Raw genomic sequence first — 24,234 nt, forward strand, 5'->3', positions numbered from 1 at the left:
CTGACGTGAATAAAGATTTTACGTCTTTTGAGTCTGAATGCGCAGAGTGCTTTGTTATTCAGCATTTCAGTGTACTAGTCTGAGGAATTCGGCAGAGGGTTTTTTGGGCTTGTTCCATAAACATGCTTCCAAATTATTCAATGGAGTTTTTTCTTAAGAAAAAATATTTATATAGAAAAATATTTTTAAAGTAAAATTGATTGGTTTTTTAAAAGCTTGCAATAGCTAAAGTTACCTATTGTGCTAATGGTTTATCTCGTTTTGTCTGGCTCATGAACTAAGCGCATAAGCTCTAATGAACATTGCCTTCATAGGTGTGTTGAAATGATTAAAAACATTTTTGAGCTGTGAATTGTTGTAAGTTGTTTTGAAATATTTCTTCTATAAACATACAAAAATCAAATATGCATAGTTACTGTTCCCACCATTAAAAATAATTATAGTTTTTGTCTTTGAATTACCAACGTTGACCAACAATATCTGTAAAGTTATCTAATTATTTAGCATCAAATTGTATCATAGGTTTGTAATCAAAAGCAATTTACGGATATATATTACATTTAACATATTTTGTGGTTGACGTTGCTTAAATTTTGATGGTCAAAGTTTAGCATTCTCGATCAAAACCGACAAGAATTTCGTAAACGAATGAAGTACAAAAATTTTAGTATATAAATATGCAACAAACATATCTTGTACTTTACTTTATGCGACAACTCGAAGACGTCGTACACCTTCCGGAAGAATGAGCTGAGGTTGACAAGGCATCCTCACCCTCTTCTCTATAATAATGTTTAAAATTCAGATTAGGTGTCAAGTAAGATTCATTAACCTAATACTCATGAGCTGCAAAGTAGTGTGAATTCTAGAAATCTGGGCCTCTTGGGAATGTTTAGCTAGCCATCTCGAGTGATGACAGCGACTGAATTGTTTTGCTAACACCGACAGGCAAGCTACTGAAGAATGATCTTCAGAATGCTCCGAGAAAAATAACCCTTTTTTATCGAAACCAGATGAGTTAGGTTAAGCTAACGGATTTGATTCTGTCCGGCTGTTGACACGCACACAGTGATCGATGCACATACTGCGTGCAGTTTGAGAACTCTTGATACATCAGCATAAGTTCTCCTGTTGTCAAATAGTTTAGCCTTGTCAGGTTAATTTGCTGAAATTGCACTGATCTGTCGGTGTGCAGATGTTCAGGTTGTTGTTTCTGAAGGTAGGTAAATATATGTCTGAAAGGAAGTAGCTTTTCTTTCAACCATGAAATCACAAAAGACGATAGTCCTGAACTGCAGATTGGATCCTATGAATACAGACCATGTTTATCAACGAGGAATAAAGAAAGAGATGCGAGTGAAAAGGTTAGAACAGATAGGGAGGGGTTGGTGAAGAGCTTGCCTTTTTTTCCCAACCAATTGGCATTCCATATTTCCATGCATGATGCATGCTTCTGCTGTTTCTTTGTCACCGATGGCCATTCCTGTGAGGAAGGCTAGTAATATAGCTAATAAGTTAGTTATAAGACTTTTTATATCTAGCTCTTAGTCCATCCATATATTAGTTAGCTATTTATCATTGATGTAGGATCCACATGTCACTCTCACAAAGTTTTTCGAGCTGGCTACAGCTCGCTTACACTTTCTTTTATCTCCTCTCTCCTCTACATAAGTATTTAGCTAGTCTATAGCCTGCTATTATACTTGCTCTGATAACATCTCGCATTGTCACTTAACAACTTGTTTAATCAGCTTGGACCAAATTAAGAAGCCAAGAAGCATGCACAGATTCATAAAGTTCTTCAATGATCTGTTTGCATCTGGTTCATTTATCCTGGTGCCCAGAAAACTGAATTAATTCACTGGTCAGAATTATATTCAGATTGCAGAATAATGAGAATGAAGGTAGATAAACCTAACCAAAACAAAGAGTCTAGCTAGACTATGATCGATCATCCTTGCCCCATGTGTGTCCTTAAAAGGACTCATCGTGACTGTCATCAGGGCATTTCCAACCCAATGACTAGGATAGTATCCATAACATTAAATGACTTGTCATCTAGAATAAAAGATGATGTGACAAGTGAATAAATAGGAAAAGAGAATGAAACCATGTCTTGCATGGTTTCTACACAGCATTCAAGATATCATGTGAGATAAGTAACATTAAACTGAAGTATGAAATAGTGATGTTTGCATTGGAAGAGTAGTGTCTAGTACTAGTTTTTTTGATGATGTGGAGTTTATAAAAACTACATCTAGCGTTATAGGTCGGGAATGCACTAGATGCAGCTGCCATTGGTCAAGTCTCACCCAGATAATTATTTTTGCTCCGATGTCCGTGGCCTGACAACCTATTAAACTTGGTTTGCAGCTATGTTTTCATAATACACTGGTCTAATGTAACTAGTATCATTGAGCATTTAAGTGCTGCCATTTGAAAAATACAACTACTAGTTAATTAAGCTTAGCTTGGTGGCGTATAGTATTACAGCAAACATCATGCTTGGATTGTCGTGTACACCTCTGTCTTAAGAAACATGGTTAATTAAAAGTTTTTTTGGAAAAAGAAATACAGGTGAATAAGGCATATCCATCTGTGTTGATGGGATATTCCTAGTATAGAAGCATCCATTGTTAGTCAACGGTGTGTATAAATACGGCAATGTCTCCCGTACGTGCTTCATGTTGGCGACCTCTTCTCCCTCGCAATTAATTACTTAATTAATTATCCGCACTTAACAATCTAGCATGTCAGGTACTCTATCAGAGACGATATATTTAGAGCGTTAGCTTGTTAGCTGAACAATTAATCTTGTGTGCTAAGTGGACATTTGCTCCTTAATTTTTTTGCTTTTATTATAAACCAAAATTTAGATTTTTAACCTTAAATTTAGAATTTATTTTAGAGTTTTCTTATCTAAGTTTATTTTTCAACCTTATTTTTTTAGATCGCTAATGATACATATATAATTTTTTACACAAATTATTCTTCGTTTGCAAATACTATTTCCGTCCCAAAATGTTTGACGCCGTTGACTTTTTAGATATGTTTGACTATTCATTTTATTTAATTTTTTCTGTCAAATATGTAAAGTTATATATATGCATAAAAGTATATTTAACAATAAATATAATGATATAAAAATAATTAATAATTATGTAAATTTTTAAAATAAAATGAAGAGTCAAACGTGTATAAAAAAGTCAACGACTTCGAACATTTAGTAACGGAGGGAGTATAACGTAACAATCACCCCCTCGATAGTTGTATGTAAATAGCTGTTAGAAAGAGAGTTAATATGGGGTCGTCAGGCGTTGATCAGCGATGCATCAACGTCACCGACCAATTAATCCATGGAATTTAAGGTCGGATTGAACTGAAACCGTGCAGAGCATGCAGCTGGAAGCTATAGCGAAGCTTCAGAATTGAAGTCCACATGCAATGCAATGCAATGCAGATTCAGAAGCTGGACCAAAGATGGTAGAATTAAACATAGCTACTCGATCGTACTAGCATTGATTTGATTCCCATGAATGACAAGGTGAGGCTGGTGTTTTTGGTTTCATGCATGAACGAACGAACACTGACAGTTGGGATGGAGTCGCACAAAGCGGCTGAGCTGGCTTACGATCACTGATCTTGATATTGATAGATGTAAACTAGTATCGACAAGTCTGAAACTCTGAACTTTCTTTTAGTGCTGGTGCAAGTAGCAAGTGTGCACAGTACTGGCTGCGCGTGTGCAGCTGTTTATGTTTTTTTTTCACGTTTTAGCACTAATTTATTTTTATAAATAAACTTAAACATCTTTATTCAGAAATAAAACACAGAATAAATAAGTAGCTTTTGTTTTCTGCTTGATTTAGCATCTATTTATCGGGTTTAGTTCCATTGAATATATAAAATAACTAATAATATATCATAACTCAATGTTCCGCTGCAAAAATACAAATACTCCGTCCGTTCCACGATGTAAGTTTTTATAGTCTTTTAATAAATCTAGACACATATAAATTATATATATATTTATTAATTGATAAATTTAAACAAGGCTAAAAAGACTTACCATATAAACCGGAGGCTACTTGTTCCAAAAAAAAATCTAAAAATGTGAAGAAGAAAAAATCAGCGCGCACGGCGTCGTGGTGGATGGCCACAGGGGATCCGGATCCTCCTATCCATGGCCCATGAAAAGCACGGGGAATATCCGACCGACAGCATGGGGCCCACCGGTCAGCGTCTCATCGCCGTCCCCCTCCTTTTTATTCCACGGCCATTGGAGTTGGAGGCGGGGCAAACCATTCGAGAAGAGAAGAGGAAGACGACGAAGCCAAGCCGCAGGCGCGAGATATTCACATATATACACACACATATATACTGGAGTAGCTTCTTGCATCGCCATGCTTAAGCAGGTGACCACCTCTAGGTTATAACTAGCTAGCTAGCGCGTGGCTCATGCCTGCGTCGTCGTCGATCTCCTCCAGGATCTAGCTAGGGGAGTAGTTAGCAGCTAATCTTGCCCTTGATTAGTCTACCCTTTGGGGTTGGCGTAGGGCCGCAAGGGTAGAGTAATCCCACCGGCGGATCGATCGAAACCGGCGTCGATCGCATGGAAGCCGTCGAGGAGGAGGAGGAGCATGAGGAGGAGGAGGAGGAGGCGGTGTACTGCGCCGTGGGGAAGGAGGCCGGGAAGGAATGGAGGGCGAACCTGCTGTGGGTGCTGGCCAACTTCCGCCGGAGCAGGCGCCTCGTCTTCGTCCACGTCCACCGCCCCCCGTCGCGGGTCAATATGAGTGAGTACGCCTTTTGCTCGCTAATTTGATGCTAATCACAATCCAATTTATTTGTTTTTTCTTCTACTGCTGCTGTTCTTGCTGCGCTTCGTTCGTTCTTGCCGCTGCTACTTCTGTTTAAGTTTATACGGGTTCTAAATTCTCTTCCATCTTTTGCTTCTAATTAATCCGGTTCGGAATGCGTTCTTGTTTCTTGCGTTTAGGCTTTGATTCGCTTCCTGCGAAAATGACACCATTCTCAGCATTCCAGACAGTTCCGTCCTTTTTCTTTCTTCGTGGAGAATTCAACTTTCGTTTCAGGGATTTCTAAATTGTATGAGATGTTTCTGTTAGTTAACACAGACTTATTTTTCTCTGTTTTTTCAGATGGAACTGTGATGCATATTCATTTTTTATCATCTGCAAAATGCCTTTGTGCAGTTTATCCTTTTCTTTTCTTTTTGAAAATAGCAACTGGGAATTAATTCAAGCTGTTGTCTCCTCCATGGAAACTGGGGCTTTTGATGCTGCGGCTGTTCTACGTGCACTGCTTACATTCTTTTTTTTTCCCTTTTCTTTTGAGGCAAGAATATGATTTCTGACTTATCGTCAATTATATTAAGGGGGAAATTGCATTTAAATCAACATCTCTCGGACAACTTAAACTAATGCTCAATTTAATCCTATACAAATACATCCCTGCCAAGTGGTCATTACTATAGTTTCTCCTGAACGCATATCCATCTTCTACTAAAAGCATATCCACTGTTTGTATTTTCAGTCTAAGAATTGTAATGCTAGCAAGCTCTGACCTTGATCAGGTTGCAAAATATTTCCCTTTAATTTGGTTATTTTGATGAAATCAAAATGTTGGACCAGGTATACCACACTTGGTAGTAATAGCATTTTTCTGTAAAAGTGACTCTAGCTAAACTGTTTATGTTATCTTTGCTTTTCCACCAAATCTGTCAACCTGAAAGTTGGTGACTTTTGTTATGTTCCTGCCTTTACAGCATCTTTAGGGGTTGTTTAGTTGGCAAAAATTTTTGCTAAAAAGGTCACATTGAACGTTTGACCTAATGTCGGAAGGGGTTTTCAGACACGAATGAAAAAACGAATTTCACGGCTAGCCTAGAAACCGCGAGACGAATTTTTTGAGCATAATTAATCCGTCATTAGCACATGTTGGTTACTGTAGCACTTATGACTAATTATGGACTAATTAGGCTCGAGATTTCTTCCATAACTGTGCAATTAGTTTTTTGGTTCATCTATGTTTAATGATTTATTTAGATGTTCAAAGATTCAATGTGATGTTTTTGAAAAAAAAAATTGGGAACTAAACAAGGCTTTAGATTACAGTTTGCACTTTTGTTTTCCAAGTGATCTTTTGTGACATCTTTTGAACCTGTGGATTTGCAGTGGGGGCATGGGTCCCAGTGAGTCAGCTTGCAGAGGAGGAGGTGAATGCATACAGGCAGCTGGAGGAGGAGAAGATTAGCAAAGTCTTAGATGATCTCTTGGACATTTGTAAAAGTCAAAAGGTTGAAACCAGACCCCGTTCAATGTAAAAGAGCTCATTGTTTTACATTTGATCCCCTCTTGCTTGCTGTCAATATCAGATGCTAGCCCCAACTCACCTAATGGCTGTGTTCTTATTATGACAATCTCCATCTTCTCCTCCATACGCAGCCTGGATTGCTAACAAGTTGCAAAAACTCGCAGGTCAATGCGAGCAAGATCATCTTCTCTTGCGATGACACCGCGGGAGGCCTCCTCCAGCTCGTTGATGATCATGGGATCACTGAGCTTGTCATGGGTGCTGCATCTGACAAGTCTTATTCAAGGTATGGCTCTCTTGTTCTTGGCATTAATGCATACAAATCCAGCTCTCGCTGTCGCTGCTGCTGTTGTTATCAATCAATCCAAGAATTGGCTGGAACCAGTTTTGTGTCTGTGGGTTTTGCTGAATTCAAAGGCAGTGATCTAGATACAATGTGTGATGATAGGAGAATGCGGGCGCCGAGATCTAAGAAAGCACAGAAGTTGCAACTGAAGGCGAGCCCCTCTTGCAAGATTTGGTTTGTCTGCAAAGGAAACCTTATCTGCACCAGGTATGCATGCATGGCCCAAAAGTCTTAGTGATAGCAACTTGCGCCTTTTGTTTTCCTCTCCCTGTCTAGCTCAAAGTGGGACAGACAGGTATCTGTAGATTTCTATGGTTGCACTGATAAAAACTGAAGACTGAAGTACATCATATAGAAACTGTGGTAGCGTTGGCAACACCTGAGCATTGCCAGTTCTTGACATGATTGTCTGAAAATATACAGTTCTTCTGTAAGCATTCCAGCTGTTCTCACATGAAGACAAATATGACTAACTGAATGAGACCACGATCATCAACTGCAATCATCTAGTAATCTATTATCAGTATGATAGTGTTCGTGACAACTGAATAACAAAGTAACAAATCCTGAACAGAAATAGTACTTGTGGAAGCACTGACACTGCCTGAACTTTAATATTCTTATATTCTCTCTAGCTGTTCTCACGCGAAGAATATCTGATGCAAAACAACAAATTGTAGCAGGGATCATGTAGTTACAGCTCATAATTTTTCTGGAAAATATTAGAAAGAGTGATATATTTCCTTTAATTCCATCTATCTGATCCTATACAGGGAGGTGAACGAGGGACTCAATAGAACAGGATCATCGACAACTAGCACAAGTCCGAGGTCGAGCACTTCTGATTACTCGAGGTCGAAATCCTCGCCTCGTGCGCACAGCATAAGCAGCGAGCCACCATTCAGCATTCAGGATTCAGCCGAACCGACAACATCATCAGTTGATCAGACTCCTATCAGGGAGGACAATGCTATGGACCGCAGCACTGAGGGTTTTAACCATCATGAAGCAGTTGCTGTTGCTAGTTCATCAGCAGTGCCAGTGTCTGAAAATGTAGAGACTGTACAGAGATCAGCTGGTGCTGCTTCTGTGCAGTCACTGCAAGAAATTGAAGAGGACTCACCAACACCTTCAGGGCATGGTTCGGTATGTGCAATGTTTCAGAAACCACACAGCGTAATAATTTCAGAAAAATATCGTTTTAAAGCACATATTAGTTGCAAAGAGAAAAAGACTGCTTCTGGTCAGTATGAAATATCGAAGTTTTATAGGTCACTTTCTAGATTACTTGACACCTTTTACCTGTTCAGGTGCCACATAATATTTCAATTATCAAGGCACAGCAACAAGTTTTATTTTTCAGATTGGTGTGTTCTTGAACTCCTAATAAACAGCGAAGAAGGGAAATTAATTCTAATCCCTCGAGGGGATATCTCTCGTTTTTACATGTCATCCAAATTGTTACTACAAAAAAGTTATAAAAAAGTTAACAAGATATATTAATATGTGATATATCAACACAGACATCCATGTCGAAATGCGACATCTAGTCTATAAGTTGTAACAAAAATAATAAATAAAATTATGATTATTATACGCTTATTCAGGGTCATGTCTTTTATCTGGTATATATCACATTAATCTATCTTATTTTTTTATAATCATTTAATGACATACACCAAAAGGGATAACCTCATAACGGCAGTGGCGGAGACATAGGGTGGTCTCGGGACCACCCAAAAAATCTTAACCTGAGTGTGTGTATAGTAAATATAAAAGAAAATTGTTATTTATTAACATATGTGAAATACACTTTTGATTATTTTTATGTTATATATATATTATATGTGATATTTATGATAATTTAAAAATTATGTAAGTTGGACCACCCAAATAAAAATCATGGATACACCACTGCTTAATGGTCACGAGAGGGGAGAGTTCCCCAACTAAAATTTTTTTATTACTTCTTAAGGATTTTAAAGAGTTCCCTATAAAATCTATAATCTTTAGAATGACAACTTTTTTGTCCATAATCCATAAATATCATTTTGAATACATGTTTCATAAAGTTGAAGATTTTGACAAACTGTGATGTGCACCAGAATCATGTATAGCATCAAGTGAATACTTGTGTTTCAGTCTTTCAGACAGTAAACACCACATTCCATTTTGACAGGAGGATGCTGGTGATCTGGGCGACGCCGCCTACGACAAGCTGAAGGACGCCGTGATAGAAGCCGAGAACCTGAGGCACGAGGCATACGAGGAGACTCGCCGGCGTCAGAAGGCGGAGCGCGACCTCGCCGCCGCGACGAGAATCGTAAGTAGAGGAGACGAATCCGAGCTGCGTCATGGGGTGTTCGATCCATTGCTCATGTCGAATCACCATGGACGATGCGATCGATGCAGGCCAACGACGCGGAGAGCTCGCACCAGAGAGAGGCGAGGCACCGGAAGGAGGTGGAGGAGAGGCTGGCGAGGGAGCGCGCGGCCATGGAGCAGGAGAGGCGAGAGCTCGACGACATACTCGAGCAGACACGCAAGGTGGACGCCCGCGCCGCCGAGCTCGAGCTCCAGATAGCCGGCTCCGAGCGAATGATGAGCGACCTCAAGTCCAAGCTGTCGGAGTCGTACGGTCTCCTTCACCAGCTCCGGCGTGACAATCCTGCGGCCGCCGCTGCGGAAGCAACCGATGGCGGACAGAGAACGACGTTCTTGCGGCTCGGCTTGTCGGAGCTGGAGGAGGCGACCAACCATTTCGACGAGTCTGTCATGATCGGAGGGGACGGCAGCCGTGGCACTGTGTACAGAGGCGACCTGCGCAACATGACGGTCGCCGTCAAGGTGATCAGTCGCGACGTCGCCGTCGACGAGCTCGGATTCTGCAGTGAGGTGGAAGCCATCAGCAGGGCGAGGCACCCGAACCTCGTCACGCTCGTGGGCGCGTGCCCGGAGGCGCGCGCCGTGGTGTACGAGTTCGTGCCGGGCGGGAGCTTGGAGGACCGCCTCGCTCTCGCCGGCGAGGGAGCCGCGCCGCCGCTGTCGTGGCACGCGCTGTGCGGCGTCGCGCACCGGACATGCTCCGCGCTGGCGTTCCTCCACTCGACGCAGCCACGGGCGACGGTGCACGGCGACGTCCGGCCGGCGAACATCCTCCTGGACGAAGAGTGTGGCTCGAGCAAGCTGGCTGGCGTCGGCATGCGCAGGCTGGTGCGGGACTCCGGCGGCGTGGCGCTGGCAAGGGCGGCAGTGGGTTACGTGCACCCGCGGCACCTAGCAACGGGGGAGATGACCCCGGAACGCGACGTGTACGCGCTCGGCGTGGTCCTCCTCCGGCTCGTCACGGGGAAGCCGCCGTTCATGGCGAAGAAGGAGGCGCGGGACGCGGCGCGCAGAAACAAGGGGTGGGACGAGGTGGTGGGCGCGAGCGCCGGAGGCTGGCCGGTGGAGGTCGGCAGGGAGGTGGCACTCCTCGGGCTGAAATGCTGCGACGTGGAGGAGGAGGAGGAGGACCCGGCGGGAGCGCGTCGGCTACCTCGCGGGCTGCTGGACGAAGCCTGCGGCGTGCTGGAGGCAGCGATGAGCGCGGCGCCGGGGAGGTCATGGTCATCACTCTCGTCGACGTCGGACGGCGAAGGCGGCGGCGGCGGCGGCGCGCCGTCCTACTTCCTGTGCCCGATACTGAAGGAGGTGATGCGGGACCCGCAGATCGCCGGCGACGGGTTCTCGTACGAGGCGGAGGCGATCAGGGAGTGGCTGCGCAGCGGGCACGACACGTCGCCGATGACGAACCTGAGGCTGCCCCGCGGCGAGCTCGTCCCCAACCGTCCCCTCCGCGACGCCATCCACGAGTGGCGCCTCCGCCGCGCCATGCGATCCAAGTTTGCTGCTACTCGCTAGATGGGCTCTTGGCACAGGTACGGCCCAACTTTAGTGGGCTTTTATTGGTGAGGGAGTCATATCAGACTCAGTTCATAGTTGAGGGAGGCAAAATGGACATTATTTTCTTCTCCTTTTTACAGTCCGGTCCGTGCTTTTGTGTGCATTTTTTCCAATCTGATCCATATTTTGGGCCGCTGCCACGACTAGCGGTCCGACATTTTTGCATCCGGATATGGATTGGGAAAAAAATGTGATTTGGAAAATCCTAGCTGCTGTTGAAATTATACTGTCTGCAAGGATGACCACATCAAATTCAGCAATTAAGTTGTGAGGCCAGATGAACACCATTCAATCTCTCCTACGCATTGAAATATCATTGGAACTAAACGATTTAGGTAGGAAATTTGTAGTAGGGTTTTAATGCTTATGCTGCTTGAGAGTGCTCTTGAGCATATGACTGTATCGGCGATTAAGGAGAAGCCAAACGACGATGGAGACGTCTTGCGATCGTTGGAAGCCATGGCTAGATTGTGGTTTGGCTAACTGCTAATGCTTTTCTCCTCTCTAGTTAGCCTATTATTAAATGATAAGTCATCCTATCTGCGATACCATCAATGAGTGGCGTCTCCGCCGCTTCATACCCAAGTTCCATTTTCATTTATCTTTTTTGTAGTGCTATCCGTATTTGTTACTTGGCTCTGTTCTGAAATTGAGAAAATTATTATTGTACCACCATCAAAACATGTGTTTGGTTGAAAACACCACTTCGAATTTATGATTCATCAAAACGTCACTCTCAACTAGAGGAACTTTGTCCAAACATCATTTTCTTCCTTTCTTGTAAATGGAAATGGTTTGGTCCATTTTCCCTATCTTTGCTGACAACAATACTCCTGGTTAAAACAATTCAAAAAAACCGGTGGTTTTAATCAACCTCAAGTAAACTTGGGGCAGCAGAAAACTAGCAGAACAAAGGAACATTTCATATTAATTAAATCAATTTAGCAACAAAAGAAGTAACATATATATATGAACAATTTAAAACAATAACGGTAAAACATCATTTGGAAAAAAAAAAGCAACAACACTATTGGAAAATTCAACATAAACCGTAGATATCGCTGCTCTATCCCAGATGGTGCTACTCGATACGATCGATCCCCTTTTTTGTGTGAGACAGAGGTTGAGCCGGTAGTAATTTTGTTAAGTTATCTAGTGACATACTGCTAAATTCTTTTATTTAATATACAAAAGGGTAGAAAATGACATTTTAATGTGTTGCTTGGTATAAGAATGGCTTCCACCTAATACCAAATTCGAACCGACATTTCAACTAAGAGGAAAATGACTAAATTTTGATTCTCCAAATTGAAATTTAGTCAATTATTTTTTACGATGGCGTAATAACAATTTTATGCTTCGCATTCAGCCCGGCCCAGGCCCAGGCCCATTTCTTAGCAGGCCTTAGACCCATGTGAGGCCCACGTACCTCCCCGGGAGTGGCTGGCTCACTGACAGCTGGCCCCGCCCGCCGCCACCCGATCGAGTCCATTCCCCCACTCACAAGCGGAAGCGGAGAAGAAGACTGTCTAGAAGCGAAAGAGGAGCTCGTCCGTCCTCATCCATCCCGCAGCGCAGCGCGTGCGCCGGTGACGTCATGGGCACCAGCTCGCCGGAGATGGCGGCCGCGCTCCTGCTGGTCATGGCGGCCCTGGCCGGCGTCGCGGCCGGAGGCGACATCGTCCACCAGGACGACGAGGCGCCCAAGATCCCCGGCTGCTCCAACGACTTCGTCCTTGTGCGTCCCCTTCCTCTTCCCCCCACTTCGGGGACTTCTCCTCTTCTTTAGTACCTCCTCCCGATCGATGCGATCGCAGTTTTCGGTTCCGAATTGCACCGCGCGGGAGTGCTTTGATCAGTTCAGTCGCGCGCTAAGCTAGGGTTTCGAGCCGTTGATTTCAGAATTTACCAGTTTCAGATCATGGGCCTGCCATAGAGGCTGTTCGATTCGCCATTTGGACGCTTCAGTGGTGTTATTTGCTGCTCAAAATAGGTGATTAATAACTAGGTCGCGGACTTGCTTGTTCTAGTATTGACTAAAATTAGCATGCCGGCTTTGTTTGGAGATCATCAGTCTATGGTTGGAGTAGGTTAATAAGGGCTGATCTGCTTGGAGTTGGAGGCTTCAGTCGACGAGTCCCTGTTATGGCTTGAACAACCCTTGACCTATTAGTGCTATTCAGTTAGTGTTTGGTCGTTAAACTTTAGGCCTGCTGGAATCTTGTGGAATTGGGTGATTGTTGGTATAAGTTTCAGAATGGCGGGTTTTAGAAATACCAAGCGTTGATGCGGGGAGATATGGTCCTTACATTCCCTGAAGTCTTGATGGCTAATATCTGTTGTGGCTATCTGCTTCAAGGTGTCTGTTTGGTTGCTAACCTAGCAAGCAGTGGGATGCAGGGTCACTACACAAGGGCGTTAGCTATGCAGCGAGATGCAGGGTCAACAACACAAGGGCGTTAGCTTGAAGTTTGCTACTTTACTTAATGTTTACAGTGCTACTTTATTGATTAAACTGTTGTTACGCATCATGGGATCATTCTTTGAACTGTGCTGTTTTCATTACCGTGTTATCAGGTAAAAGTGCAAACCTGGGTCAATAACAGAGAGGATGGCGAGTTTGTTGGTGTTGGTGCTCGTTTTGGCCCTACTATAGAGTCAAAAGAAAAGCATGCCAACCGAACAGGGCTATTGTTAGCTGATCCTTTTGACTGTTGTGAACCCCCCACACAGAAGGTTAGCTTATTGGAAATAATGACTAACTGTTTGTGATGTCTCAATCTAAGTTACTACCTGGTGATTGATTATTCGTTTATACAGGTTGCTGGAGATGTTTTGTTAGTTCAAAGAGGAAAATGTAAGTTCACTAAGAAAGCTAAGAACGCTGAAGCTGCCGGTGCTTCCGCTATCATAATCATCAATCATGTCCATGGTATGCCTTATATGCGACATTCCTTGTGAGTTATACGTACAATGCCCTTTGCTTTATGACCTGTGTTGAGGAACTAATTAGTTAGCAGATCGAGATGTTGGAAACTTGTAATAGTTGAATGGCATAATATTCTGCCTTACCACCTTACCATCCATTTCCATTTCCATGCTTTGTTGCTATAACTCTTCTGTTTACCATTACCATCTTACCTGACCATTTGTGATTGTTCTCTCTTAAAAGATTATGCACTATATTTTGTAAGATTACAGCCATTATTCTCTCCCTACTTAGGCAGATCAAACATATGCCTGCAGCAGGCGCTCTTATAAACACCAAGTCACCTGTGCTGCAAATTCTTAACCTATATGCATCAATCCAAATTTAGTCGTATTTACACACGTGTATTAGTTCAGTCTATATGTTTGTGTATGTAGGTGAACACTCATGTGGCACATGACCTTACTCATAAATATGTGTCCTGCTTTCACTGGCAGAATTATACAAGATGGTCTGTGACCGAAATGAAACAGATTTGGACATAAATATACCTGCAGTTCTTCTGCCAAAAGATGCAGGCAATGATATGCAGCAGCTTCTCAAGAGTGGTAAAGGTAAACCTTAAAAACCTCCCACTAACTGAAATATTGCCCCATTTCCTATGTAGGTGTTTTGTTTTTTGAATTTTATTTTGTCTTAAAAGTTGTTGTTTAGCCATAGCATAGCTAACATATCTAAAAAAGTATAGCTAACATATGAATCTTGTTTTCAATTTCTCAGTTTCGGTGCAGCTATACTCTCCAGATCGTCCTCTTGTTGATACTGCAGAGGTGTTTCTGTGGCTTATGGCTGTTGGTACCATTCTTTGTGCATCATACTGGTCAGCATGGAGTGCTCGAGAAGCAGTTACTGAACAAGAGAAGCTTCTAAAGGTTCTGAGCCAAAGCTTATTTGTTTATTGCTCTGGATTTTGTTTTGTTGAAAAGAATCTGACAGGCATTTGGTTTGTGTAGGATGGCCATGAAAGTTCACTGAACTTTGAGGCTGGTGGTTCTAGTGGCATGGTAGATATCAACATGACGTCGGCAATATTATTTGTTGTTATCGCGTCTTGCTTCTTGATAATGCTCTACAAGCTGATGTCTTATTGGTTTGTGGAGCTCCTGGTGGTCATCTTTTGCATTGGTGGTGTAGAGGTGTGTGCAATGCCATTTCGTTTTCTACTGTAATTCATTAACTTTATGTCAGACCCTAAGTTTTTTATACTGTTAGTGAAATGAAATAAAGTGCATGCTTCCCAAATGATCAATCTCACAAATTTGAAGCAGTACTATATGGAGAATGGTAATACTAGCTGATTGCAAATCAAACACATAACTGTGCTTTAAGAATTGTTTTCTTCAAGCATTAAATCAGTAAATCACTTCCATTTATATCTGTGACTTTTAGTTTCATATGTGAAAGAATCATGCCAAATCGTGCAAGGAATTTCTATTCAATACCAAGCATGATAATGTCTATCAAGTAGAACCATTGAACAAATTACCCTCGATTCTGTTAGTCAATACTCAAAACTAATATCTATGTGGGTGTAACCGTTATTCACTTGTTCTTCCATTTATTTCTCTCATTTTGTATTCTTACTATTTGCTTTTGCAGGGCCTGCAAACATGCTTGGTAGCTTTGTTGTCAAGGTACATTTGTGGCTCTTTAAAATTGTTTTATGGATTAGATGTATATTGCAGACATGTCTCATATGTCCGTTTATATATCATGGCTGCAGCCAAAAGAACATAAGAAATTTCCCTGACCACCAATCACATGATCTTTCAGATGGTTTAAACCTGCAGCAGAATCTTTCGTCAAAGTGCCCTTTTTTGGAGCAGTTTCATACCTTACAATTGCAGTCTGTCCATTTTGCGTTGTGTTTGCTGTTATATGGGCTGTTTATCGCCGGATGACCTATGCTTGGATTGGGCAAGATATTCTTGTAAGTGAAGTTTTGCTTTTATACCCTCCATTGGGATTCTTCTGAGGTTGATTTTTGATTAATATGGTGCCTGTCTTCAGGGTATTGCTCTGATTGTTACTGTAATCCAAATTGTTAGGATACCTAACCTCAAGGTAATTATTCTGCCCTTCTGTTTATGCTTACAAATATAGTTGGGAACTTTTATGCCAATTCTTTACTTGCTCTGTTGCTCATCATGATCAGGTTGGATCTGTTCTTCTCAGTTGTTCCTTCTTATATGATATCTTCTGGGTTTTTATCTCCAAGATGTGGTTTCATGAGAGTGTGATGATTGTGGTAGGTACAGATAACTACTTTCATACTACGATCTTCTGCTTCCACAGCTTGTGTGGTGCTAATTATCCTGGAGTCTACTTGCAGGTTGCCCGTGGCGATAAGACTGATGAAGACGGTGTGCCCATGCTATTAAAAATCCCACGAATGTTTGATCCATGGGGTGGATTCAGTATCATTGGCTTTGGTGATATACTTCTTCCTGGGCTGTTGATTGCTTTTGCATTAAGGTTAGTGTTAAATTTTGCCCGTCCGTTTTCTCTATTAGTCATTATCTAATCCTGGTGGGCTATCATAAATTGCTCAATAGGAGGCTTGAGAACAACCGGCTTAAATTTCTTTCTTATCTGTTTGTATGTATTACAACTGTTAGCAATTGCTTTGGATTTGCAGCATGTCTGAGCACAGTAGGCTATTGAGCTCTACAATAATTTTTTCATCTCTCTTTAGGTATGATTGGGCTGCCAAAAAGACCTTGCAATCTGGTTACTTTTTGTGGTCAATGGTTGCTTATGGTTCTGGTAAGACATCACTTATTACATCCACTTCCCTGTGTTCTTTACCTTTCTAGGTACAGTATGCCAGATGCAGCTTAAACAAAATTTACCTATAATGGATACTTTTGATAGTGGAAACAAAATTACAATGGACCTATGGTATACACTTACCTTATATTTTCTGCCGGTTGATGGAAATTATAAAATAAAAGTGATTTTTATATGTGTATGTGAACATCTAACACAAACCAAAAGGAAAGGGATTCTCATGCGTAGGCATGAACAACTGAACATCTAACCCAACCTGTGCTGCAACATGTTGGTGTTATCGACCTATAGCCTGACATGCTGTTTTTTTACCCCTTTCTTTAGGTCTTATGATTACATATGTTGCCCTGAATCTTATGGATGGTCATGGACAACCAGCTCTTCTTTACATTGTGCCATTTACCCTTGGTAAGTAAGGGCTGTGCCTGGCGGCAAGTTTCATATCTTGAGGGTTTTTTGCGCCCCCATTTTTACATGGCACCGTGATACTGCAGGAACCTTCATAGCACTGGGCAGGAAACGGGGTGAACTCAGAAACCTATGGACAAGAGGACAGCCTGAGAGAGTATGCACGCACATGCACATGCAACCTCCACCAAAGGACACCAATTGTGATGCAAGCTCGTAATGAAGCTTATCAGCATGGCCTTGGAGAGTCTCACTGATGCGTCCGACTGATATGTCCAGTGGAAATTGTATTACTCACGGTATTGTAACATGACATCTTCTTTATGGAGGCAGAAGCGCGACTCCAGTGACTTGTAATGTACTTGTAACTGGTCTTTCAATGCCATCGTCTTAGTATGGAACTGTGACTCCCTGCTGTCACCAATCTATTGTATAGTAATCGGTTATATAGTTTTGTGGTTACATAAAAAAATGAGGGAAGTTTTAAGAGATTTTAGCTCCCTGGTTCCCAACCTTAAAGTTATGCATCTGATCCATGTTGAACGGATTCTTTTGGAGTAATAGTATATAACTGCTTCTGCATGTCATATTTGAGATGGAAAAGAACACGAAGTTACAAACCATCTTCTGTTTTTTTTTCTGGACCTATGTATCATCTTATCGTGCAGACACGTGGCGAGAGCCTGGTGGTTTTGTCGGTGCAGGTGATGTGTACATTGCATGAGGCCATGAAGGAAGAAGAATCATGCGTCGACCAACTATTATTGTCCATGGACCTGTTCAGCAAACGGCAAATACAGAAACCTACTGGGTATCCCTGACCAGTTATTTTTCTAAGACAAAACTATCCATGTCAGTACGTCACTTGCCTATCTTTTGATGTATGCATGCAATGCAATGGAAGTTCCATTTTTCTAATGCACCTTTCTGAAATGATATTTTTTTGTGTGTGTGCAGGTGATGTGAGCCTGTGAGGTGAGGCCGGAGAGTGGAGGGGAGGCGGTGGTGCGGCTGCTTGTGTGTGGCCAGCGATGAAGCAGCGGCTGCTGCTATTATGCCATATCGCCACGCCTGGGCGTCGCTGTCCAGGTCCAACCGTCCATGCTCCCCTTTTTTTCTCTTGTACTGCTCGTTGTTTTTCCTTGTGTTTCTTGCTGCTCTTTTTCGTCGTTCGTGAGTGGTTGCGGCTTCTGTTGTAGGGGGGCGTGTTTGGTCGCCCTTGTTGCTAGTGCACCTGGATTCCATCGCCATTTGATCATGATTTGCGTGCAGATTGATGTGGTGACTGAATGTGCTGAGCCTGAGTGAATGAGTGAGCTCTCCTTTTTCCTTTTTGACCCACTGCTAGCTGCCCTTGTTTCCCTAGTGGCCATTTTCCCCCGTACCAGCTGACTTTTCTTGTAGTCCTTGATAGTCTTATCAGTATTTTCCGTATGAAATTGTCTAGATACATACGATGACTTATAGGAATGGATTGCACATTATTATATACTAGATCGTTGAATTCAGAGGCAGAGGGGATTTATTGGTTTTTTTTCCTTTGAATGAACGGAGGATTACTGTAACACCTAGCATTAAATTAGATATATTATAGTATTAATTTGAAGGTAATATATATGCATGTTGAGTTGTTACCGAAGCTGAATTATCAATGTTGCCTACTGCTAGCAATTAGGAACATGGCAGGTTTGTGGCTATGATTGATTGATCATCAGACTAAAAGATAATGTTAGCAACTCGAGACAGCTCGATGAGCTCAAATGTCAAGGATAATGTTCCAAACTGACTAGTCTGTCCATGCCTCCTAACTCGGCTCAAAACAAAAGGGTTTAATTTCCAGAACCTGCACCGTAGCAAATGGAACCCATACTATTCTATCTTATCACCTTCTGAATTATTTATCTTACTGACAACAACTGATGAACCATCAGCTAGTAATAGTGTAGCTTCTTGTCATCCACTGATTAATTAAGTGGAAGCAAAACCCTATTATCATCGTTGTCGTCCACTAATTACTAAATTGCCGCTTAATAAACACTTAATTAATTAATTAGTAAAGAGGAAGAAAAATGGTCATTGCTGCAGTGTACTGGACTGAGCTATAAAGAGCACCAAGAAGCTGCTCGCTCTCCTCACAGTCACAGCCACAGCCACAGCCAGCCATCGTCTTCCTCTTCGTCTCCGGCTCCGGCGAGATCAGCAAAGGAGGTTTAGTAGTAGTGGCAATGGAGGGCAAGGAGGAGGACGTGCGTCTTGGCGCGAACAGGTACACGGAGAGGCAGCCGATCGGGACGGCGGCGCAGGGCACGGAGGAGAAGGACTACAGGGAGCCGCCGGCGGCGCCGCTGTTCGAGGCGGAGGAGCTGGCGTCGTGGTCGTTCTACCGGGCGGGGATCGCGGAGTTCGTGGCGACGTTCCTGTTCCTGTACATCAGCATCCTGACGGTGATGGGGGTGAGCAAGTCGGCGAGCAAGTGCGGCAGCGTGGGGATCCAGGGGATCGCGTGGGCGTTCGGCGGCATGATCTTCGCGCTGGTGTACTGCACGGCGGGCATCTCCGGCGGGCACATCAACCCGGCGGTGACCTTCGGGCTGTTCCTGGCGCGGAAGCTGTCGCTGACGAGGGCGGTGTTCTACATGGTGATGCAGTGCCTGGGCGCCATCTGCGGCGCCGGCGTGGTGAAGGGGTTCCAGAAGACGCTGTACATGGGCTCCGGCGGCGGCGCCAACGCCGTGAACCCGGGGTACACCAAGGGCGACGGCCTCGGCGCGGAGATCGTCGGCACCTTCGTCCTCGTCTACACCGTCTTCTCCGCCACCGACGCCAAGCGCAACGCCAGGGACTCCCACGTCCCCATCCTCGCCCCGCTCCCCATCGGCTTCGCCGTCTTCCTCGTCCACCTCGCCACCATCCCCATCACCGGCACCGGCATCAACCCCGCTCGCAGCCTCGGCGCCGCCATCGTCTACAACCGCGCCCACGCATGGCACGACCACGTATGCGCCATCCATTTATTACTACCTGCTCCTACTCCGCTAATCAATCTCTCCTTTAACTAAAAACCTTTACTCTTTTCTTCCTACCACAATATTTTATTAAAAATTATCATTAACATGTTATTAAAACAGAGGTAATAAAAATAGTTTGATATATTGGTTCTATAAAGAGTAGCAGTGGTGGTGCTATGATTTTTCCAATAAAAAATATGAGGGAGTTGGTGTTGCTTCACCACTGCTACTTCAGACATAAAACATAAAAAATTGTCTAAATTCTTATAGCTATTACGTTTGTTACTTCTATATATAAAAATTTTAGAAAAAAACTTATTTGTAAAATTCGAGAAGTAATCATTTTTTTAAAAAATACAGCCTAACTGATTAATGGATTGATTTTGTGCAGTGGATTTTCTGGGTGGGCCCGTTCATCGGAGCAGCTCTGGCGGCCATCTACCACGTGGTGGTGATCAGGGCCATTCCCTTCAAGAGCCGGGACTAAATTAATCATCATCATCATCATCATCTTCAGCGAAAATTAGTCCGAAATAATCGATCTAAGGTCGCTGCTAGATGGATCAAATGCTACACCATAAGTATGTACGTGTTGCCATGTGGTGTGGTGATCGATCGATGATGCCACTGCAAAATCTATGTATAATATGTATGTTTGTGAAATGTGTGTGCGATGTTGTTGGGAGCACCGTAGCTTTGTGTCAATTCCCTACCCAACTGTGAATTTTTAGTTTGCTCTCTTTTTTCCCCCCCCTTCTATCGTCACCTCTTTTAAGTGTGACGGGGTATGTGATCCCTTTCTCATGAAGTACAATGTTAAGCATGCGTATATGTGTTTTAATCTTGTATATTGCTGTGCTATCGCCATGGTCCACTTTGCGATCGAGTGCAATTTCTTGACAGTTCCACACCCATATATGGCTAGATGAGTTACACCGGATCATGCATCGCATTTTACCTGAACTAGCATGAAGAAAAGCAAAACTAAAGCAAGGAGTGAACTGTGACAGACATGTTAACAGAACAAAGTGGAACATACTCAGGTCAGGTTATGTATACCTGCTGACCTAACAGCATAACTTTTCTTAACAACAAATCAACAATCCTCATTTCAAAGAGAATATCAACGATGAACTGAACATCGTCCAAGTGATATCACACCCTTCAGGAAGATCAACCAGATTCACAAACCGTAGTTTGTCGAATACGTACGGGTGCTAATAGCTTCGGGCATTCTGGCTGAACCCAAATCTGCAACATATAGCTCGAAATTAATTAATTACAATGCCTCAAACGATGTGATAAATAACAAGTAGAGAATAACACTTGTTTGATCAGGTGATCAGCAGTATAGATTACCTTTTCACTTTCGAAATTAAGACGCGAATCAGTTATGGAGCGGACTTGGGCCAAGAAACTGACTTAACTTGACAGCCTCGAACCAATGCACAGCAGCAGTATTGGCGAGGCTTAGGTATAAAAGCTGTGAGACATAACCAACAGCATTCTTGGGCACAAAGGAAGTAACATCAATGACAGAATCGCGAGAGCATGGTCGACCATGGCTTGTTGATCGAGAGGACACACGCTCTGACGGCATCACGCGTGTCCAGCCTCTCTGGGTACGTTCACCAAAATGTCATCGGGCAGCTGGCTGAACCTATCCTACTCCTTGCAAGCTACCTTCTTGCACTAGATCACATCACATTTAGTTAAGGGGTGATGTTTTGACTTTTTTTTAATGAAAAAAATTAAACGGCATATTTACAAACCAAAAATAATTGATGAATAAAACTTTTATATTCGTGCTATTTACGATTTAAAGCTAAGGCTGAAAAATAAATTACTATGAAAAAAATCTCAAAATTAACTCTAAGTTTAAAGTTGAAATTTAAATATTAGCTTATATAAGTATAAGAAAAACAAAAAAAACAGCGTGTTATGTAAGTTAGGCCTTTTTTTTTCTACACGACTAATGATTTGAACAATGCAAAGAAAGTAGAACAAGTCGAAAAGAAGTTACTTGCTCTTACATTGTGATTACGGTTACGGCAACGCTTGGTATTCTTCATCTTGAGATGAGTGGGCTCAAATGTGGGCCGATGCACTCCGATCCCATGGCTCTGATGGGCTGTATTGGGCCATATTGTTAGTGGGCTCTCAAGTGCTAACGGATAGAATTGCAACACTTTGAGGTTAATGTATATTGTCAATGCGTTACGACGGAATTTTAGTTAAAAATCATCATGAGCTCGTAATTAGCATTTCTTTTGCATATATCATATCTTAATTAGCTTTTTTCCTGTCAACAAAGAAATTAAGGGTTGGTCAGAGCAGTTGACATGTGGGCCTGTAGTTCCGTAATCATTTTTTTAAAAAATAAAATGTATGAATTATGGAGCGGTGGAGATTCACCGCGCACCACCACCGGTACTCATTTTTATAGGAGCATAGATATGCAATGGCGAATCTAGAACAGAAATTACCGGAGATCCAGTACGTACTAGTTATCTAATTTTTATACTTGTACACTAATTAATATGGTATAATTTAGTAAGGATTGGATAATTTAGCAGGTAACTCTGTGTAGGTTCGCCACTGTATAGGTTCGCACTGTAGATATGTACTACTAATTCATTTTAAAATATACAACATTCTCAACTTTTACGCATAACATTTGACGCTCTTATTACAAGAAAAGTATATGTTTTGTTTTATCATTAAAATTATTTCAGGAATTACTTCATATTGTTGAGTTTATGCCCTATTTTTTAATAAGACGGATGGTCAAATCTTATGCCCAAAAATAGCCAACGTCACATATTTTAAAATAGAATTTTAGAAAGCATTTTCCATAAGCTTCACATTCTTAAGAATGCTGCAATATAAATACAGATATAGTTAATGTAAAGCTATATTGGAGAAAATGAAAGGACCATAACTGTGCGGCGTCACTGCAAGCTAGTATAACTCGATTTCCTTCTCTTCTCTGGGGTTTTCCTTGATCAGATGCAACATCACTGTTAACAACTATAATGGTCTACAGGCGTTATCACTTCACTATTAAGAAAATTGCAGCTTTATTTGCATATGCTAATCCGTTGACCTAATAGCTAGAATTTCTTTTTCTCCTTCATATTTATTTTCCATCTATCGAACTTACTTGGCTTTGCTAGCTGTGTACACTTTTGTTGGACACCAACCCTTGTAGCAAGTGCAACATCACTGTTAACAACTGCACACACGCAACATTGCATATATACACAGTGCTGGGGATTACATCATTAATTTAGGACAGGTTAATTACCTTCAATCTGACTACTAAGGCAGTACTGGCCAGTGGTAAATCCGCACAAATCGATTAGTAGAAGATATATAAAAATTAACACACTTTTTTTTTGTCATGATCCTGCCACTTCCAAGTAGAGTATACCTAGCAGAACAAAAAGTCCATTGCATCATTTCACTTTGTTGAAAAGGTGGATTAGGGTCTAAGAACTCAGCCACCTTGTTGATTATTATTACTTTTTTCTCCCCAAGACAAGAGATGCAAGATTAGGCTTCTTTTTCATTAGTGCTCATGATTCGGAAAGAAGTGTCTTTTGAGGCATTATATTGTTTCATATTGCAGAGGACCAGCTAGTTGAAGTTTATGCATACTGCAGACAATCTTGGGCATAAAGCAATGTCATCAGATATCAGGCTTGTTCTGTTGCAGACAAACTTTCTGAACATTTCAACTGCAAAATTTCATGTTCAGAAGAATGTGTGATATTGCAAATGGAAGTTGCAGTTGAAATCCTACGTATGGTTGAAACTATATAAAAATTTGAAGTTTGCCAGCTTATGTGACAAATTTTTTCTAGCTTGTTTCTCGAGAGGATGTAGTAGAATAATAATAATACGACGATTCCAAGATCTTGAATAAATTTTACGTATGCCTTAAGATTAGGACTCGATCTCTGAACTAAACAAAAAGTGCATACTTTGAACACGGAATTGTCGGTGCGTTCAGGTTCAGGATCCACATATTTCGCTCCCATCTTTATTAGTCACAAAAATTAAGAACAACTTTGTATGGAGCAGTATGCACTGTGCAATTAGACTGTTGCATAATATAGATTGATAAGATACTCTCTCAGTAATTAGGGCAAAAACTGCTGTTCAAGTTTGACAGATTCATGATACTGTTATCTGATAACAAAGGGCATAAAAAAAAAAGGTTTCACAGAGGGTGAAATCGCTGATGATCTGACAAAGGAATTCAAGCCTCTGACTCATATGCAGTTTTTACAGCTGTAGTCTGCAGTTTGTGAAATTTGAGCTCTGTTCATCTGCTGCTCCTGTCTACATGAATATCACTTACTCTGGCCATGAAAAATACTCACAAGCAGAAGGAACAGAATAAATGA

The 24,234-nt window shown here is 42.1% G+C and overlaps 3 protein-coding genes across 4 annotated transcripts; all 3 read left to right on the forward strand.

Moving 5' to 3' along the window:
• The first annotated feature begins 4,328 nt into the window (after positions 1-4,328).
• On the forward strand, positions 4,329-10,904 carry LOC102700503 (U-box domain-containing protein 33-like). Of its 2 annotated transcripts, none has more exons than XM_040520961.1 (7): positions 4,329-4,796; positions 6,198-6,319; positions 6,468-6,622; positions 6,785-6,889; positions 7,456-7,828; positions 8,862-9,005; positions 9,095-10,904. In XM_040520961.1, the coding sequence occupies exons 1-7, from the start codon at positions 4,613-4,615 to the stop codon at positions 10,583-10,585; spliced, it is 2,574 nt and encodes an 857-aa protein (XP_040376895.1). In that variant the 5' UTR covers positions 4,329-4,612; the 3' UTR covers positions 10,586-10,904. The 2 variants fall into 2 exon arrangements, with proteins under 2 accessions (XP_040376895.1, XP_040376896.1); XM_040520962.1 differs by having other exon boundaries at positions 6,501-6,622.
• A 1,230-nt stretch (positions 10,905-12,134) lies between these two features.
• Positions 12,135-17,333, forward strand: LOC102704310 (signal peptide peptidase-like 4). The gene is made up of 14 exons (XM_006648085.3): positions 12,135-12,365; positions 13,205-13,363; positions 13,448-13,559; positions 14,054-14,170; positions 14,337-14,488; positions 14,570-14,752; positions 15,216-15,250; positions 15,390-15,546; positions 15,627-15,680; positions 15,772-15,864; positions 15,949-16,091; positions 16,312-16,382; positions 16,731-16,814; positions 16,901-17,333. Exons 1-14 carry the CDS (start codon positions 12,225-12,227, stop codon positions 17,032-17,034), a joined length of 1,635 nt encoding a protein of 544 aa, XP_006648148.1. The 5' UTR covers positions 12,135-12,224; the 3' UTR covers positions 17,035-17,333.
• Positions 17,334-17,816: 483 nt separating this feature from the next.
• LOC102704589 (aquaporin PIP 1-3) lies at positions 17,817-20,670 on the forward strand. Its single transcript, XM_015834069.2, has 3 exons — positions 17,817-17,903; positions 18,900-19,810; positions 20,214-20,670. Exons 2-3 carry the CDS (start codon positions 19,040-19,042, stop codon positions 20,307-20,309), a joined length of 867 nt encoding a protein of 288 aa, XP_015689555.1. The 5' UTR covers positions 17,817-17,903; positions 18,900-19,039; the 3' UTR covers positions 20,310-20,670.
• Positions 20,671-24,234: the final 3,564 nt, after the last annotated feature.

Source organism: Oryza brachyantha, chromosome 2 (assembly GCF_000231095.2).
Source record: "Oryza brachyantha chromosome 2, ObraRS2, whole genome shotgun sequence".
Lineage (NCBI taxonomy): Eukaryota > Viridiplantae > Streptophyta > Magnoliopsida > Poales > Poaceae > Oryza > Oryza brachyantha.

Coding starts and splice junctions, on each gene's coding strand:
- LOC102700503 (XM_040520961.1), top strand. CDS start 4,613: ATGGAAGCCGTCGAGGAGGAGGAGGAGCATGAGGAGGAGGAGGAGGAG. Junction 6,623..6,784: donor TCTGACAAGTCTTATTCAAG/GTATGGCTCTCT, acceptor GTGTGATGATAG/GAGAATGCGGGCGCCGAGAT. Junction 6,890..7,455: donor GGAAACCTTATCTGCACCAG/GTATGCATGCAT, acceptor GATCCTATACAG/GGAGGTGAACGAGGGACTCA.
- LOC102704310 (XM_006648085.3), top strand. CDS start 12,225: ATGGGCACCAGCTCGCCGGAGATGGCGGCCGCGCTCCTGCTGGTCATG. Junction 14,753..15,215: donor TTTGCATTGGTGGTGTAGAG/GTGTGTGCAATG, acceptor TTGCTTTTGCAG/GGCCTGCAAACATGCTTGGT. Junction 15,547..15,626: donor GGATTGGGCAAGATATTCTT/GTAAGTGAAGTT, acceptor GCCTGTCTTCAG/GGTATTGCTCTGATTGTTAC.
- LOC102704589 (XM_015834069.2), top strand. CDS start 19,040: ATGGAGGGCAAGGAGGAGGACGTGCGTCTTGGCGCGAACAGGTACACG. Junction 19,811..20,213: donor CCCACGCATGGCACGACCAC/GTATGCGCCATC, acceptor GATTTTGTGCAG/TGGATTTTCTGGGTGGGCCC.